Source organism: the organism of the source record quoted next, unplaced genomic scaffold (assembly GCF_019419815.1).
Source record: "Pyrus x bretschneideri cultivar Hongxiangsu unplaced genomic scaffold, Pyrus_bretschneideri_v1 Contig65, whole genome shotgun sequence".
In the NCBI taxonomy this organism is placed as follows: Eukaryota; Viridiplantae; Streptophyta; class Magnoliopsida; order Rosales; family Rosaceae; genus Pyrus; species Pyrus x bretschneideri.
The window spans coordinates 1,462,475-1,479,069 of NW_025999804.1; the positions used below are offsets into that span (position 1 = coordinate 1,462,475).

The 16,595-nt window shown below is 36.2% G+C and overlaps 1 protein-coding gene across 1 annotated transcript; it reads left to right on the forward strand.

The window, feature by feature from the left end:
- The first annotated feature begins 2,791 nt into the window (after positions 1-2,791).
- Positions 2,792-5,999, forward strand: LOC103939865 (cyclin-dependent kinase inhibitor 4-like). The gene is made up of 3 exons (XM_009349967.3): positions 2,792-3,539; positions 5,161-5,364; positions 5,502-5,999. The coding sequence occupies exons 1-3, from the start codon at positions 3,103-3,105 to the stop codon at positions 5,569-5,571; spliced, it is 711 nt and encodes a 236-aa protein (XP_009348242.2). The 5' UTR covers positions 2,792-3,102; the 3' UTR covers positions 5,572-5,999.
- Positions 6,000-16,595: the final 10,596 nt, after the last annotated feature.

Below are 16,595 nucleotides of genomic sequence, written 5' to 3' on the forward strand. Positions count from 1 at the left end.
CAACAAATACACTCCAAAGAGGAAGAAGTTCTTACGTGGTAAGCAAAAGGAAATTTTACGTAAGTATGCCACAAGGAGTATATTTCAAGATGATGAATCATCTCAACCCTATATCCCAAGTCCACCACCAAGTCAAGATGGTATATATCATTATTAAGTTTATGTAGTTTATGAATTATCGATTGTATGAAGTTTATGTGATTTATGAATTGTTGTTTGTATTAAGTTTATTTACTTTATTAATTGTCGTGTGTATTAAATTTATGCCTTATTAATTATTGTTTCTATTAATCTAGTTGTCTTCAATAATTATTGTACTTATTATTGCACACTTTGATGTATAATAGATGCCTTCAATGATTCAAACGGCATTCAATAATTTTGACAACGTACTAGACAAAAGACTTTGCACAAGAAGACACTTCAATTTATTACTAGAAAATACCAACATAGTGCACTTAAAATTATTACATAAAATAACAACATAGCACACTTAAGTTGAACACAACAACACATTAATACACCAACATCATCAACGTTCACCTTCTTGGCGCCATACATGTTCAACCAAATCCTTCCTTACGGAGTGTGTCATAACCTTGAGGAGTTTGAATTCTATTTAAACGTCTCATATACTCACTCAATGTGACCTTATCCTGTCGGGTCTCATATGTGGTTGCAACAAGATATTCAACGTCTCTTGCCATAGCTATCGCATGTGTTGGTTGGTCATCATCCACGTCTTCATCTGAATCTTTTTCAATTTCGATGTACTCATCTTCCACAATTATGTTGTGCAAAATTATGCATGTCATCATGATCGAATAAAGGTCTTCGGTATGCCAAAGTCGTGCAGGTCCTCTAACAATTGCCCATTGAGCTTGTAGGATCCTGAATGCTCTCTCCACATCCTTCATGTAAGACTCTTGCCTCTGCGAAAATAATTTTTTCTTTACACTATTAGGATGAGAAAAACTTTTGACAAAGGTAGACCAACTAGTAAGATGCCACAGCCTCAAGCACAATGGTTGGCTTGTTATGATGGTCCTTGAATTGGCTAGCCCAAGTAGTAAGACAATTCTTCCACTCCCAATGCATACAATCGAGAATTTCTATCATGCTAGGGAAGCCTTTTTTGTATGCCTTGCGTAAAAGCCTTTTCAAGTCTTCACGATTTGGCTTGTGGAGGTATGTGGTTCCATATATGGCTTCAATTGCCTTACAGAAGCACTTCAGGTTCTCAATAGCAGTAGTCTCCGCAAGTCGGCAATACTCGTCAGTTGAGTCTAGAGAGCACCCATTAGCTAGCATCCGAAATGCAGATGTGAGCTTCTGATGAGGACTTTGTCGGCTTACGACATCTATCTTCCTTGCAAAGTAGTGGTCATGATTGACAACTGCGTTCAAGATGCTTTCAAAAAGCTCTCTCCTTATCTGAAACCGCCTTCAAAAATCATGAGCAGGAAATCTCGGACGCTCGATGAATTAATCTTTCATCATTCGTTCATGACACTTTTCTCTATTGCGTTGCACAAATGAACACACCGTGACAGAACCACAATAGCTAGATTCTGCATGGTGCTCATATTGCATAAGCGAGTTTGCAAATTCAGCCTCTGCGTTGATCATTTTTGCATCCTCAATGTCAAGGCTTGCTTAGTATTATGCCATCTACATTGCCCTGCTACCCCTTCTTCTATTACCCATTGATGAGATATTGAGGATTTTAGGAAACAAAAACACTTTAAAAGTTGGAAGATTGGTGAATATAGAGGATGATTGAAGATTGAAAGATTGTGTAATCAACTGATATTCAACCTGTGTTTATATAGAGGATGGTTGAAGGTTTCAGTTTCATGTGTTTTGTATGTATTTTGTATGTGTTTCGTGTGTGTCATGTGTTTCACATGTGTTCTGTGTGCGCTTCATCTCTATCATGTGTTTTGTATGTCCTTCACATGTGTATGTGTTTTACATGTGTTTTGTGTATCTTATGTATTTTGTGTTTATACATCTCTATTATGATTATCATATTCTTCCATAGTGTTTCATGAGTTTTATGTATCAATTTAGTAATTTTTCAATATTTATTGGAATTTAAATATTTTTAGATTAAAATGTTCATAAAATTAATTTACAATAGTCTACATAATTTTTTTTAAAGTAAATTTAAGAAAAAAAATTAGCCTAAGTTCATTCTTTAATAATTTGGGGCTAAAATTTTAGGCTAGAAGGGTTGGAGCAGAAAAGCTGTTTCTGGACTAAAAGCTAAATTGTTCAGGCTAAAAAATTTGGCTTTTAGCCCAAGGTTTGGAGATGGTTTAAGTTGTCTAATTATAAACATACATATTTTTCATGTATAGTACTATACCTGTTTCGTATTTCATTTAGTTGCGAGGAAAGTTTTTGATATTTGTGTCATCTACTCCATAAGCAACTCTTTAGATGGTACCTTGCTATTGGGATAGATGATCTATGTTCAGGAAATTCATAAGACCCGTTTGATAATCTACTTAGAAACTCGAAGTTAAAAGTTATATTCTTTTTCAAGTAGAGAATTTTTTTTGGGCAAATTTCAATCCAAAAACTTGTTTGATAGGAAATTAAAAGTACATTATCAAAGTTAAATAAAAAGTTTTATTTTCAAAGAACAAACTTACTAAGCATCGTAACATAAAAAATATATTTGTAAATAGTAATTGTTTTTCCTCTTTCTTTTCTCAAATGAATGAAGTGTACAAAGATAATTACTGTTTAAAATAAATAGTAAAACAATTTCGTTGTCCTTGCCCTCTCCTCTCATAGAAGAAAACTGAAAACGTAGAGAAGAAGAGAAGTAGAGTGGGTCTGAATTGTGCAACTCCAACCCTGCCCTTTCTTTCCCTTTCTTTCTTCAACTCTCTCTCTCTCTCTCGCCACTTGCTACAAATTTACAATTACCCTCCAACTCACCCTTCCCTGCCTTCCTTTCCAATTTTCACAATATTCACAGTTTTCCATTCTCCATCTCTGTCTCCTCTCTCCTCTCTCCTCTCTCTCTATCTCACTCCTTCAATGAGTTGAACAAACAAATTAACCAGAGAAGAAAAAGAATAGCAGGAAATGGGCAAGTACATGAGGAAATCCAAGGCCACAGGGAAAGTCGCAGTCATGGAAGTCTCGCACTCACAGGCCTCTCTTGGGGTTCGCACCCGAGCCAAAACCCTAGCTCTCCAGAGGTCCTCCGCTCCACCTGTCACCTCCGGCTCCTATCTCCAGCTCCGTAGCCGCCGACTCGAGAAGCCCCCGATTCTTATGACCAAGCGGCTCGAACCCAGGAGGCCGAAACCCAAGACTGGTCCTAATTCTAGGTCAAGTTCGAGGCTTGGGGTCGAGTGTCGGTGCCAAAAGCCGGAGGAGGCTGAAGAAACGGCGGCGAAAGAGGAAGACGATCGACGACAGAATGAGCAGAGTAACACCAACAACGACGAAAATGGTGATTTGGGCGTCGAAGAAGCTTCGTTTGGAGAGAATGTGCTCGAGTTTGAAGGTAGAGAGAGGTGGGTTTTCTTTATTTATGTTCAAAATTTGTGTGAAAACTCATTGTTCTGGGTTTTTTTTGGGTTTATTTATTTATTTTTTTTCCAAGAATAAAAAGAGTTAGACATCTGTTTGGTTTCTGAGAAATTGAAGTAAAATTGAATGGAGATTTTGGGGCTTGAGTGTTTTGGTTAGGGAAAAGTGGAGAATTTTGTTCAATTGAAAATTTGTGCAACCAATTGCTGTTCTTTGTTTTGTTTTGTTTTGAAAATATAGGGTGTTCTTCAATGCCTATTACTTAGGGTTGAGAAAGAGAAAATAAAGGAAATAGCAGAGAGTGAGAATGTTGTTAGTTGGGGAAATGATAATTATTGTATTGAAGATTAATTGCAAGTTTTTCTATATTCTATACTTACACCCACAACATTTCTTGCTTACTATTATTTCTGATTTCCATTTTCTTTTTGTGTTGGGGGAGGGGAGGGGAGGGAGCATCAGGTCATTGCTAAGAAAACCAAAACTAATTTTTTAGAAATTTGAGATTTATATTTGAAATACTCTCTTATATTTTCTCTGAAAAGTGCAACTCTAAAATTTTCTTTGAAAGAAAAGCTATGAAATTTGTCAGCCAATTCAAAGCTTTTTTACGTTCTCTCTCTGTTTTTCTTTATGAAACCGTCTTTTTCCACTGAAAATCTTTTGGTTGTAAAAGATTTCGACTGCAAAAGGGAAATGAAAGTTGGCATGGAAGGATAAAGTTTATGATTTCTTTTCTTGATTTCCCTATGAGGGTAAACAATATATTTTTTATTCCAGCAGAGTTTTATATGTCACTCCTCCCTAATTCGTTATACACGATTCATTACTCTGCCATTATTCTGCAACAATTAACCGATTATCATCATCTCTCTGTTCTTCGGGTGTTAAAATTCTAATGGCTGATACAATTGACATTGTTTTGATTCTCTACTTGGAACGTAGGACCTAATCATTTACTTCCTATAATAGCATCTTTTTCAAAGTGTCTATTTTTCAGTCAAGTAATAATTTTTCAAAGTGTCTGCTAGTGCATTGAACAGGCATTAGTCTGATACAGATGTATTGTTTGTTTACTAATCTCCCAAAGGGAAACAGCGAAAAAGGGTTCAAGGATATGTGTAAGGATTGATTTATTGATGAGGGAGAGGGGGGCAGAGTCAGAGTCTTCGCTAAATAATTTAGCAATTGAAGCATTTCAAGTGAGAAAGTTCTCGCTGGATATACAAACTGCATCATGCAGTTTAGTGTGTTAAATAATTACTGTTTGTGATTGAGTCAGAAAATTAAAGAAAGGAAATTGTTACTTCACTGTCAAGTGTTTTGTTTGTTAATGATGTTTGCATGAATCTTACCTGTAGTCAACAACATTCAAGATGCAAAACTTTGTGCATTGGGACAGCAAACAAAAGAAAAGATAATAATGTTGCTTGTTATTTTTGTTAATGGTATTATTTGCGTAGTCCTTGCCCATAATTTAACAACATCCGAGTTGCAAAACTTGTATTTGTTTAATAAACAAATTACCGTATCATCATCTGAGCTTAGCGTGGGTTACATTTTCCGGCCTGTTATATCTAAAGGGATTGATCTTTTTTATGACAGAACCACAAGGGAGTCCACGCCATGTAGCTTGATACGGGATCCAGACACTATCAGAACCCCTGGTTCTACTACCAGGCCCACTAATTCAGCTGAAGCTAATCGGAGAATACAGAACTCGTCGCAGAGGCACATACCCACAGCACATGATATGAATGAGTTATTTGCTGGTGCTGAAGAAGAGCAGCAAAAAAAATTTATTGAGAAGTATTTTATTCATTACTCTGTTACTACTTTCAAGTTTAGGCTTAAGACTTTTTATCACTTGTCATATATGCTAAATACAAACCTGATTTATATCCTCCCAGATGATATCATATTTTCCATTGTGGGTTTATTTGCAGATACAACTTTGATCCTGTGAATGATAAACCGATCCCTGGACGTTATGAATGGGAGAAGGTGGATCCTTAGAAGACAGTAGCAAAAATCGGTCAGGACTTGGTTTCCTGCAGATTCTTGGTTGATCTGGGGCTAACTAGCAGGGTTTGGTTTTTTAGTAGTTGCGGTGATGGTTGCTATTTCTATTTTCCATCACCCTTGTTTTACTTGTAAAGAAGTAGGAGTGGTAAAGACGTGTAGACTAATGATCTGTAACATAACAGGTTCTGTGAGTAGACAACAATACAAATCAAAGAGTCACCTTGTCTAACAGATGATGATTCATGTGAGGGGGAGAGAGAGAGAGAGAGGGTTTGAGATGTAGGGTTAGGGTTAGGGTTTAGGATTAGGGTTATGTCTAGGTGAGTCAGTCTATGTGGTACAGAGAGTTGTATGTCTAGACTTGTAGTGATGCAAACTTGAGGAAACTGTTGGAATAAAAATGATTCAATTACCTTCCATCTGCTATTCTATTTATCTTGTGCAGCATTCAGTTGTGTCCCTTATGATGGTGCCCTTTCACTGTGTTCTGGAGCTCTGCATTATTTAGCACCAAAATTGTTTCATATTTTTTTACTTGTTTAATTTATAATCATTCTTTTTTCTTTTTTTCTTTTTTCATCTGCTTGTGCTAGTGAGAAATGATAAGGTTTTGAGGGTATTGGTAGGGTAGGTTTCTTGCATTATGTTCATGGTGGTCATATTTATATCGTAGTGGTATTCAGGCTAAATTAAAAGCAATTATGATTATTTTTTATTTAAATATTTTTAAAATGTTTTTGGGTCCTTCTTATATAATCAACACAGGGGAAGTCGGGTAGAAAAAAGTTTTATGATGATTAGCACAAGCACTTATTCTCTTTAACTGTTTCTTTTTTTTTTTTTTTTTTTTTTTTTTTTTTTTTTTTTAACACGCAATCTGAAAACAGTCCCAAGTCATTGCTCTGTTAGCCAAGTGAAGTCAATTATAAAAAATAAAAAAAATTGCGGAAAAAACCGTATTAGATCTCACTTAAACTTGTACATTCACTTGAGATGCAAAAAGTTTTTAAGGGAGTTTAAAGTCTTGGTGTTTAATCAGTATTTCAAAAGGCAACTGCCCTCTACTACAGTGGTGAAGAGGAGTGTTATCCTTGCATTACGGCATGCTTCGAATCGACTTCCTAATCTAACATCTAATTTAACAAATCTATTTTTTGACAAAAATAAAATAAAATAAAATTTTCAGTATTTCAAAGGAGTAAGTGTAGATGTATTCAATTAAAATTTTAAATGAGTCTATAGAAGTCCATAGAAATTCGATTATATTCAACCAAGATTTTAGTGGCCTCTAAAAGTTAGGTGCATTGATAAAGTAATTGATTTGAGAAGATTATGAAACGTTATTGGACTCATGTAGTCAGGAGGATTTTGAGGGATTTATAGTGTATTTTTAGATTATAACAAATTCAACCTCTTCCTTGAGTTTGATAAAACTTTTTTCTACCCTCCGTCTTTTCATATAATACACCACTCTATCATCACTATATTGTCATGGCTATCACCACCACCACCACCTCCACCATCATTGTAACTACAGCCACTGCCACAACACCACCTCGACTACCACCACCACCACCTTATCAAGAAACTACCACGATAACCTTCTACGACCACCTTGCTGCTAAAGCCATCACTGTGGTAGCAAAAATCCGTCGTCTTCAGTCTTAACAAATTTGTACGTACAAAACAATCAAAGGTGTTGATTATTTTGTAAGTACAAATTCGTAACCAAAACCTCACATGCCCACAAAATGACCAAACCCTACTGTCTTGACGAATTAGCCAAACCCTATTGTCATGACCACCACCATAACCATCGCCTTACTGTGGCCATAATTTAAAACTACAAAAATGCTATTAATAAATGAACCACTAAAAAGTTCATGAGAATCCATTCAATTCACAATAAAATTCTCACAAATTCTGTTAAAGTCCATGTAGAATTTAATCAAAGTCGACATGAACTCTATGAAAGTCAGATTTCAGTCCATCGACCCCATTGTGCATGCAACAGCAATAATAGCATAAAGCGGTAGAATGAAGAAACAAAACACAAATTTCCATGGCAAGTGTGCCCGAAATTTCAAATTATTGTCATACCTTTTCCTTAAAAGATGTTCATAAACTTGGAGATTGCAATTTACATTATAAAGCAGGAGCCGCAACTTTATAATATATACCAAGACTATTTTTTTTTTTGGACCATATTTTGTATGGCACTGTTATCCAGTTCACACACATTTTTATTTTTCACATATTTTCTTAATTTTCAGTTGTCAGATCAAATGAATTGAAAATGATTAAAAAACATAAATTAACAAGAAGTGTGTGGATAGCACCACCCAACGTAAACCACATGATGTGATGGTTGATAGTTAGGTTTCATTTTGAATTATTTAAATAAGAAATTCAATTATCAACCGTCACAATGAGAGATGAAATAAGCATACGGTGAAGTGTTACCATAAGAGATGTTGCAGTGTATTACGTATCATAATACAAAAGTGAATGAACACTAAAAAATATATCATTTTTTCACTTATATTATGACACATAATAAACGGCTCCACTAAATAAATAAGGGTAAAAATTGCAGTGGTGGTTATAGTGGAAGTTGGTGTCGCTTAAATGGTATTGGAAGAAACTGAGGAATCTTAAAATTCCAATGAACGTTTTCTAGTTTTTAGGTCATTGAGAGTAATTAGTGACTGCGAAATATTCAAGTGTGCATTCATTGCTTTGCTTACCAATCGGTGGGTTGTCGGTGGGTTGCTTGAATCACACGCAACACATTTGAAATAATGGGGAAAACTTTTTCAAAGTAAAAATCATGGTTTGTCATTAATTGATGACAATTGAACTTTGGTCCGAAATTTTCAAGATGATAATCTAACTGATAAATATTCAAATATTACTCATTTGAGCAAAATTTATGCGACATTGTTTCTGTTACATAATAGTAATGAATCTCCGCATGAAATTTGCGTAAGATGGATATATAACCAATAACGGTCTATTCCGTTGAAAGATTCCCTAAAAAACCTTATTTGAGGGATTCTTTTTATGGCCCAATTCACACACCGTATTTTGATGTTCCAACCGTCCATCTTTTAGCAAGATTATCTCTACAAAAAGTCCAAACTCTTTGACCGTTGGATTAAACGATAGTCATATTAATGTTTACAGTTGGATGTGTTCATGATTTTGAATGTCTAGTTATTTGCAAGGATACTTTTTCCAAAATATAGACAATTTGGAGTGTTTGGAAAAAATTACGCAATAAGCACCACAAGGTACCCCTCAAATAAGAACATACTAGAAAAAATGCCCACGCGTTGCCGCGGGTGTTCAAAATATTTTGAAAATATATCCATAGAGATAATAGAGGTGTCCTATGCTGCAAGTTTCAAACTGTACAGAACATGTAAATTTGTAAATATATATAGGATAGGTGATACTATTTATATATATATATGTGGAATGCAAGAAGGAAATTATAGTTCTTTTGTTCTAAATGAAGATCACAAATCTAAAATACAATTTCAAGAACCATTTCCAGCAGTTGAACATTAAGAAGAGCACTAATTCTAAAATACAAATTCAATTTTCCTCCATGTTAAAGAGTATGCAATTGCACTTGTATATTTCCCATAAGATCATAATTCTGTTACGTGAATTGTTATTGGCATTCCAAAAATCTCATTTTGCACTCCAAACTTTCTATAATTAGAAAGAAAAATACACTGGTGAGGAGTGTAGAATGAGATTTTTGGAATGTTAATAACAATTCCCTTCTATTACCACAATATATTTCTATTTTGATAGGATTAATATTTTGATCTGAATTCTATTTTGTATTAATAACAATATATAGGGAAAGAGGCAAGTTTAATTCATTTGATCTCACAAAGCCGCAATATTATTGCAACACATTCCAATTGGAATTTAAAAAGAAACAAACCTTCTCTTCCTCTGAACTATCATCAAAGGAGCTTGAAACATCCTTTCTACTTTTTTCACAACTTCCTGAACATGCTCATAAAGAATATGATTCAAACTAATTACTAAAATCCCAAATTAAAATGGTTCATCCTATAGTGTAATTCCTTCAGATGATACAAATATTTAAGCATGAGCACACACCTCATCTTCAGATTCAAAGCTCTCTTCAGATCCAGAGCTGCCATTGTCTGCCTTCTTAACAGCCACTGATAGGGCGATGGGCCTTTCTTACCAGCTGCAGCAGGCTTTTGGGCAGTAACCTTTGCAGGGATTTCCTATGTTTACAAAGGTTGAGAATCACTATCAACCAAAAGGTACATTTCCCAATCTAACAAAGAATAAAATACACAACATAATGTATCCCAAATATACAGATATGAGTGACACAATCTTCAGGTGCACATACCATATAATAACCCCTATGGCAAAACAATTATGGCACCAAGTTTTGAAAACCAAAAACTCCCATCATCATCTTCCGAATCATCGCTACTCTCATCTAAGCTCTCGGCTGAGACTTCTTTTTCCTTTATGACAGCAGCTGGGTCATTCTTAGCAGCTACCTTAGATTCAGGACCTGTTTGGGCCCAAAATAATATTGTTGGGCCGAGTGTAGGGTTGTGCTCGGCCCAAAGCTATGTCAAAATACTACGGGCCGCCTGATGATCCCGAGCCATTTAGCAGGGATGGTCGAGTCCTATCGTAAGAAGGAATAGCCCGGATAAGTAAAGAGGGTCGAGGGAGTCCTGGTGCAACTAGGATTCTCGACCAGCAATGAACAAAGCCCCGAAAGGGGGTGAGTTCAAAGTCCTAATGGGAGTAGGGTGGTTTGAAGCAAAGATGGAATGGAGCAAGGACTCCCAATCCAGATAGGGGTTTAATTCGATCTCAGGGAGTTGGTGCTATAAATACAAGAAATCATGCAACAAGGAAGGACCTGGAATTCAACATACAATTGCCCTGCACAAAACCACTTAAACACCTTGAGATTTTTCTTTTTCTTTTTCCCGCCGACACACCTTCAGTTTGGATAAACAGCATTGTGGAGGCAACCGGCGAACACCTTCAGTTTGGATAAACAACACTGCGTCGAGGCCGACTGGTTACCTATCCAAGTCTTGGCTGAGAAGGGTTTTCGAATCCTTATTGGCAGGGGTCATCTTATCAGCCCTCTCGGTGAAGTAAGGTGTTACGAGTTACGACATTCGGCATACCGGACGCCGAGTGATTTTATGATTGGATATTCGCAAGTGAGTTTTAGAGTTCGGCATTCTGACGGCCGAACCACGTTCAGCATAGAGTTCGGCATTCTGACGGTCAAACCACGTTCACCATTAAGACATACATCACCTTTGAATATTTGTGTCTGTATAGTCTGGTGTCGATTCGACGTGCTTATACTCTTACGAATATAATCACTGTGATCGAATTGAGCGCCGACGATTTGTGAACTTCGCAGAACTAGCAACCTTGTCTTCAGGCTCTAGAACCCAAAGACTGAGAGTGTTCCTTCCTCGGTCGTAGTCGCAAGATAAAGAAGTCAGCAACGCGCTCAACGCGACATCAACGAATTTTACTCGTCGGCCGAGCGTGACGAGTTGGCACACCTCGCATTCAATCGAAGGACGTAGTTAGCTTATTAGTTACTCGGCCTGCGCGCCACGTAGGTTTTGTAATTTTTAGAGCCAACATTTTGGCACGCCCAGTGGGACCATTGTGCTAGACCTTCGGAGTTCATAACCATTGAGACACGGTCCGTCAAAAAGAAAACAATCATGGGAAAGTCAACTGACTTACCAGCACAAGGCCTTGGGTAGGATTTGCATTAAGCGAAAAATCCGATCATTGTTGCGCTGCCCGAAGCTACATGCGCGACATGCAGAGATAATGAAATCTGTCTCGGCGGACAACCTCGCAACCTAGAAGTTCCTGATAGGAGCATATTCATGCGACTTAAATGGCTTGTTCTCGTGCATTTACGTTATGTTTCTCTCGTTATTTTAGTCCTTTATGCTTCTTTTGTGTGTTTTCAGGTTCTAAGGGCCTAGGGAGCAAGAAAGTGCATTTTGAGGCCATTTGGAGCATTTTTGGGCATGGATTGGATAGCTTATCCATGGAGCCAAGAGGATGGACGAATTTGAAGGCCTTGTATGCACTTGAAGACACAAAACAATGGCTCTAGCCCAATCAAACACATTATGCCATACAAACCAACCTATTTTAGGCCCATTCTATGTACTTAAACCCTAGCCCTTTAAACTAATTCATTTATCACTTATCAAACCATTCACTTATCACTCACCACATATCATTCACTTATCACTTAACATATCATTCATTTATTTCACTTCCATACTCCTCTTAATTCCACATGCATTCTCACACATGCACATCATTCACTCACATTTCCACCATTCATTCTTTATTCCTTTCCAAACATCTCACATGCATTTCCACCTTCCTACTTCATCATTTCACCACATTCTCCCTCTTTAACTCACATGCATTCATCATAATTCACAACACAAAACAACTTCATTGCCATGGGTTCCCATTTCCTTTCCAAACATCTCACATGCATTTCTTCATTATTTCCTAACCCTACATGCATTATTTATTGCATCTTCACATGCATTCACACACACTTTACACATTCAAACCGTGAGCTCCCATTCCTATATGCCATTTTCAGATTTCCACCCACTAACCTAGTCATCAACACATGCACTTCCACCTTTCATCCACAATGATTCATGATTCATTCACTTTGCATCCTTTAAATCACATACTTTTCCATCATTAATTAGCCACTTGCATCTTAAACAAACAACCATATGTTCCCTCCACTACTCCTATAAATACCCTTGCATTCACTCCCCATTCAATTCATATCTCATATTTCCATTCACAACACTTCACACAACACAAATACACATCCATTGTCGCAATTCCCCTTCCATTTTCTGTGCAGTTTTTCTCCTTCATTGCAGCCACTATCCAACCACTTCCCATCCCTCCAAAACACTTCACATAATCCCCAAAGCTCACTTAGACCTTGTGCTACAACAACGAGGAAGAAAAGAGTGCCTAAACGTTCATACAATTCAAGTTTGAGTTGTTGGAATTTTTAGGTGTTTCTTTGATTTCAAAGTTTAAATTTAATTCTCTTTGTTTTGTACGTATGAGAATGGAAGAGAAGAGTGCCTAAACGTTCATACAATTCAAGTTTGAGTTGTTGGAATGTTTAGGGGTTTCTTTGATTTCAAAGTTATGAGGAACTAAACCCCCTTTAGCTAGGGGGTGATTCGAAACTATGTTTATATTTGCAATATGAATTGATTACTTTTGGTTGGTATTTCATAAGTTGTGGATTCAATTCGTTTAACTGTTTGATTGATAAATTATTTATGTATGTTCATTAAGATTGCAAGCTTAATTTTCATGCATGAATATGACGCTAGAATATAAGTGAGTTTCACCTAATCGTTATGAACTTATATTCACAAGTAGTGGAGGTTGCTTATAAACAATCGCGTTAAACGAATTCTTGGCATAAGTTTCATGCGTATTCCATAGTAACGAGTGCCTCGTCAACACTTATAATTTTCATTGAACTTAATGATCTTTGTTGAATGTCTCTATCATGCGTATTCCATAGTTAGGGACTTTGATTAAGAATAATTTGGTTGTAATGCGTATTCCATTCAATCCAATGAATTTAGGGAAATTTGAAAGTTAATTTAAGCGGACCTAATTAACTTGGAGCATTGAGTTTCATAATTTATCGAAAGACCAACCGAAAATCAATCTTGTATTGCAAGTGTAACATGTGTGGAGAAGAACCCCTTAGCTATTCCATCATCCATATTTTTATCACATTCATATTTACATTTTGCCTTCAATTATATTCTGTCTTTTTAATTTAATATCGTCCAACCACAATTCCCCCCCCTATTTTGTTAAAGTCTTAATCATTCGTATTTGTTTTATTTGTGTATCTTTAAAGCTTTTGGAGTGATAAACAATTGCAAATTCGTCTAAATCAAGTTCTAGCTTCTATTTGAGTCAATTTGATTGTTTTAGACAATTTGAGTTTTTCAAAGCCATTCTGAGTCATAGTAGTCTTGTTAAGAGTATTTTAATTTAGTTTTTATGTTTTTAAGTCAATTTAGAAGGTTTTAGCAAGCCCTCCTAATCCCCGGTCTAGAACGATCCCTCACTTATCCATTCTACTACAATTGTCAAACGAGGGTTTAATTTGAGTGTCAAGTAAATCTCACATCAAATTTGAGTGGTGATTAACCACCACCATAGCCAAATAGCCTTACTTCCCATACTTCGTATATGTTGTAAGTTTTAACCCCGTTGAGCCTTGTTTAGCCTTTATTCTTTGTTTACCCACATTTTCCTCACCTAGCCTAGTTTAGGACAATCCCCACCCTTGTTCTTAAAAGATAGTGAGCATGACTTAATTGAATTCCTTTTGAGTTACATTATGAAAGAAAATGAGTGTGGGGGAGTAAAAGTTTGTTCTTACGTTTATATGTATGTTTTGAGATTCAAAAAAAAAAAAAGAAAAGAATAAGTGATTGAAGAAAGGTTCCAAAACACCAATTCTGGGCGTAAATTGTCTAAATTCTCCCTTTTTGTTCAAAAGTTGAATTTTCATTCAAAAGTGAATTCTAAGTTGATTAAAATGCTTTGCTCACTATTTCTTTAAGAACCTTTGTTTTCCATATCCCTTCTTTATCCACATACCCCAAGCCCTGTTACAACCCTTGACTTCTATCTTGAGTGTTGTGTATTTCAATTTGTGGAGTTTGAACTTGGTATGAGCTTATGGTGTCACTGGTTCTCGTGTCTAAGTAGTAGCATTCCATTCATGAGATCATATCTAAAATTGATTATTAACTCCAGAATTTGCGTTCTTTGTGATACATATATGTGAGTGTCGTTTTCATGTTTACATCAATCTTCTCACATATGACTAGATTAGGGTGTGTAGTTAGAAAATCTGAGTAAAAATTGAGTGCATATCTTGAAAGGAATTGAGCAAATTCTCTAAGGCATGTTACTACATTCAAAACATGGTTTTAAATGCTTAATTGTGAAGTAGTATATGGTGACTATGATTAAGAATGTACTTAAATGTGAAGATGACTAAAATCTGTGAGAATGATGATTTTTAACTTGTCATGTGCATTGGAAATCCCTAAGACGGTTGTTGGAAGGTTTAGGTTGTGTTTTACGTGTTTAGTGTTGTTTTGTTTATTTGTTTTTATTCTGTTTTGCTCGAGGACTAGCAAAAGCTAAGTGTGGGGGTATTTGATAGGAGCATATTCATGCGACTTAAATGGCTTGTTCTCGTGCATTTACGTTATGTTTCTCTCGTTATTTTAGTCCTTTATGCTTCTTTTGTGTGTTTTCAGGTTCTAAGGGCCTAGGGAGCAAGAAAGTGCATTTTGAGGCCATTTGGAGCATTTTTGGGCATGGATTGGATAGCTTATCCATGGAGCCAAGAGGATGGACGAATTTGAAGGCCTTGTATGCACTTGAAGACACAAAACAATGGCTCTAGCCCAATCAAACACATTATGCCATACAAACCAACCTATTTTAGGCCCATTCTATGTACTTAAACCCTAGCCCTTTAAACTAATTCATTTATCACTTATCAAACCATTCACTTATCACTCACCACATATCATTCACTTATCACTTAACATATCATTCATTTATTTCACTTCCATACTCCTCTTAATTCCACATGCATTCTCACACATGCACATCATTCACTCACATTTCCACCATTCATTCTTTATTCCTTTCCAAACATCTCACATGCATTTCCACCTTCCTACTTCATCATTTCACCACATTCTCCCTCTTTAACTCACATGCATTCATCATAATTCACAACACAAAACAACTTCATTGCCATGGGTTCCCATTTCCTTTCCAAACATCTCACATGCATTTCTTCATTATTTCCTAACCCTACATGCATTATTTATTGCATCTTCACATGCATTCACACACACTTTACACATTCAAACCGTGAGCTCCCATTCCTATATGCCATTTTCAGATTTCCACCCACTAACCTAGTCATCAACACATGCACTTCCACCTTTCATCCACAATGATTCATGATTCATTCACTTTGCATCCTTTAAATCACATACTTTTCCATCATTAATTAGCCACTTGCATCTTAAACAAACAACCATATGTTCCCTCCACTACTCCTATAAATACCCTTGCATTCACTCCCCATTCAATTCATATCTCATATTTCCATTCACAACACTTCACACAACACAAATAAACACCATTTTTCCATTCCCCTTCCACTTCTCCACCACTCCTCTTCCATTCCACACTTCCATCCCCCAAACCAATTATCCCTAGACCTTATGCTACAATAAAGAGGAAGAGAAGAGAGCCTAAACGTTCATACAATTCAAGTTTGAGTTGTTGGAATGTTTAGGCGTTTCTTTGATTTCAATGTTTAATTTCAATTCTCTTTGTTTTGTATGAGGTACTAAACCCCCCTTTAGCTAGGGGGTGATTCGAAATATATGTTTATGCTTGCATTTTGATTTGATTACTTCTAATTGCATTTCATAAGTTGTTGATTCAATTTGTTTAACCGTTTGATTGATAACTTATTTATGTATGTTTATTAAGAATGCGCGCTTAATTTTCATGCATGAATATGACGCTAGAATATAAGTGATTTTCACCTAATCGTTATGAACTTATATTCACAAGTAGTGGAGGTTGCTTATAAACAATCGCGTTAAATGAATTCTTGGCACGAGTTTCATGCTCATCATAGTAACGAATGCCTCGTCAACACTTATAGTTTTCATAATGCTTAATGATCTTTGATTGTATCTTTATTGTGCTGTTCACGTAAAGGACTTTTGGAGAATGTTGTGAATTGCGTTGCGCTAACCCATCCAATTCATTAACTTAAGGAAAACTTGACGGTTAATTTAAGCGGACCT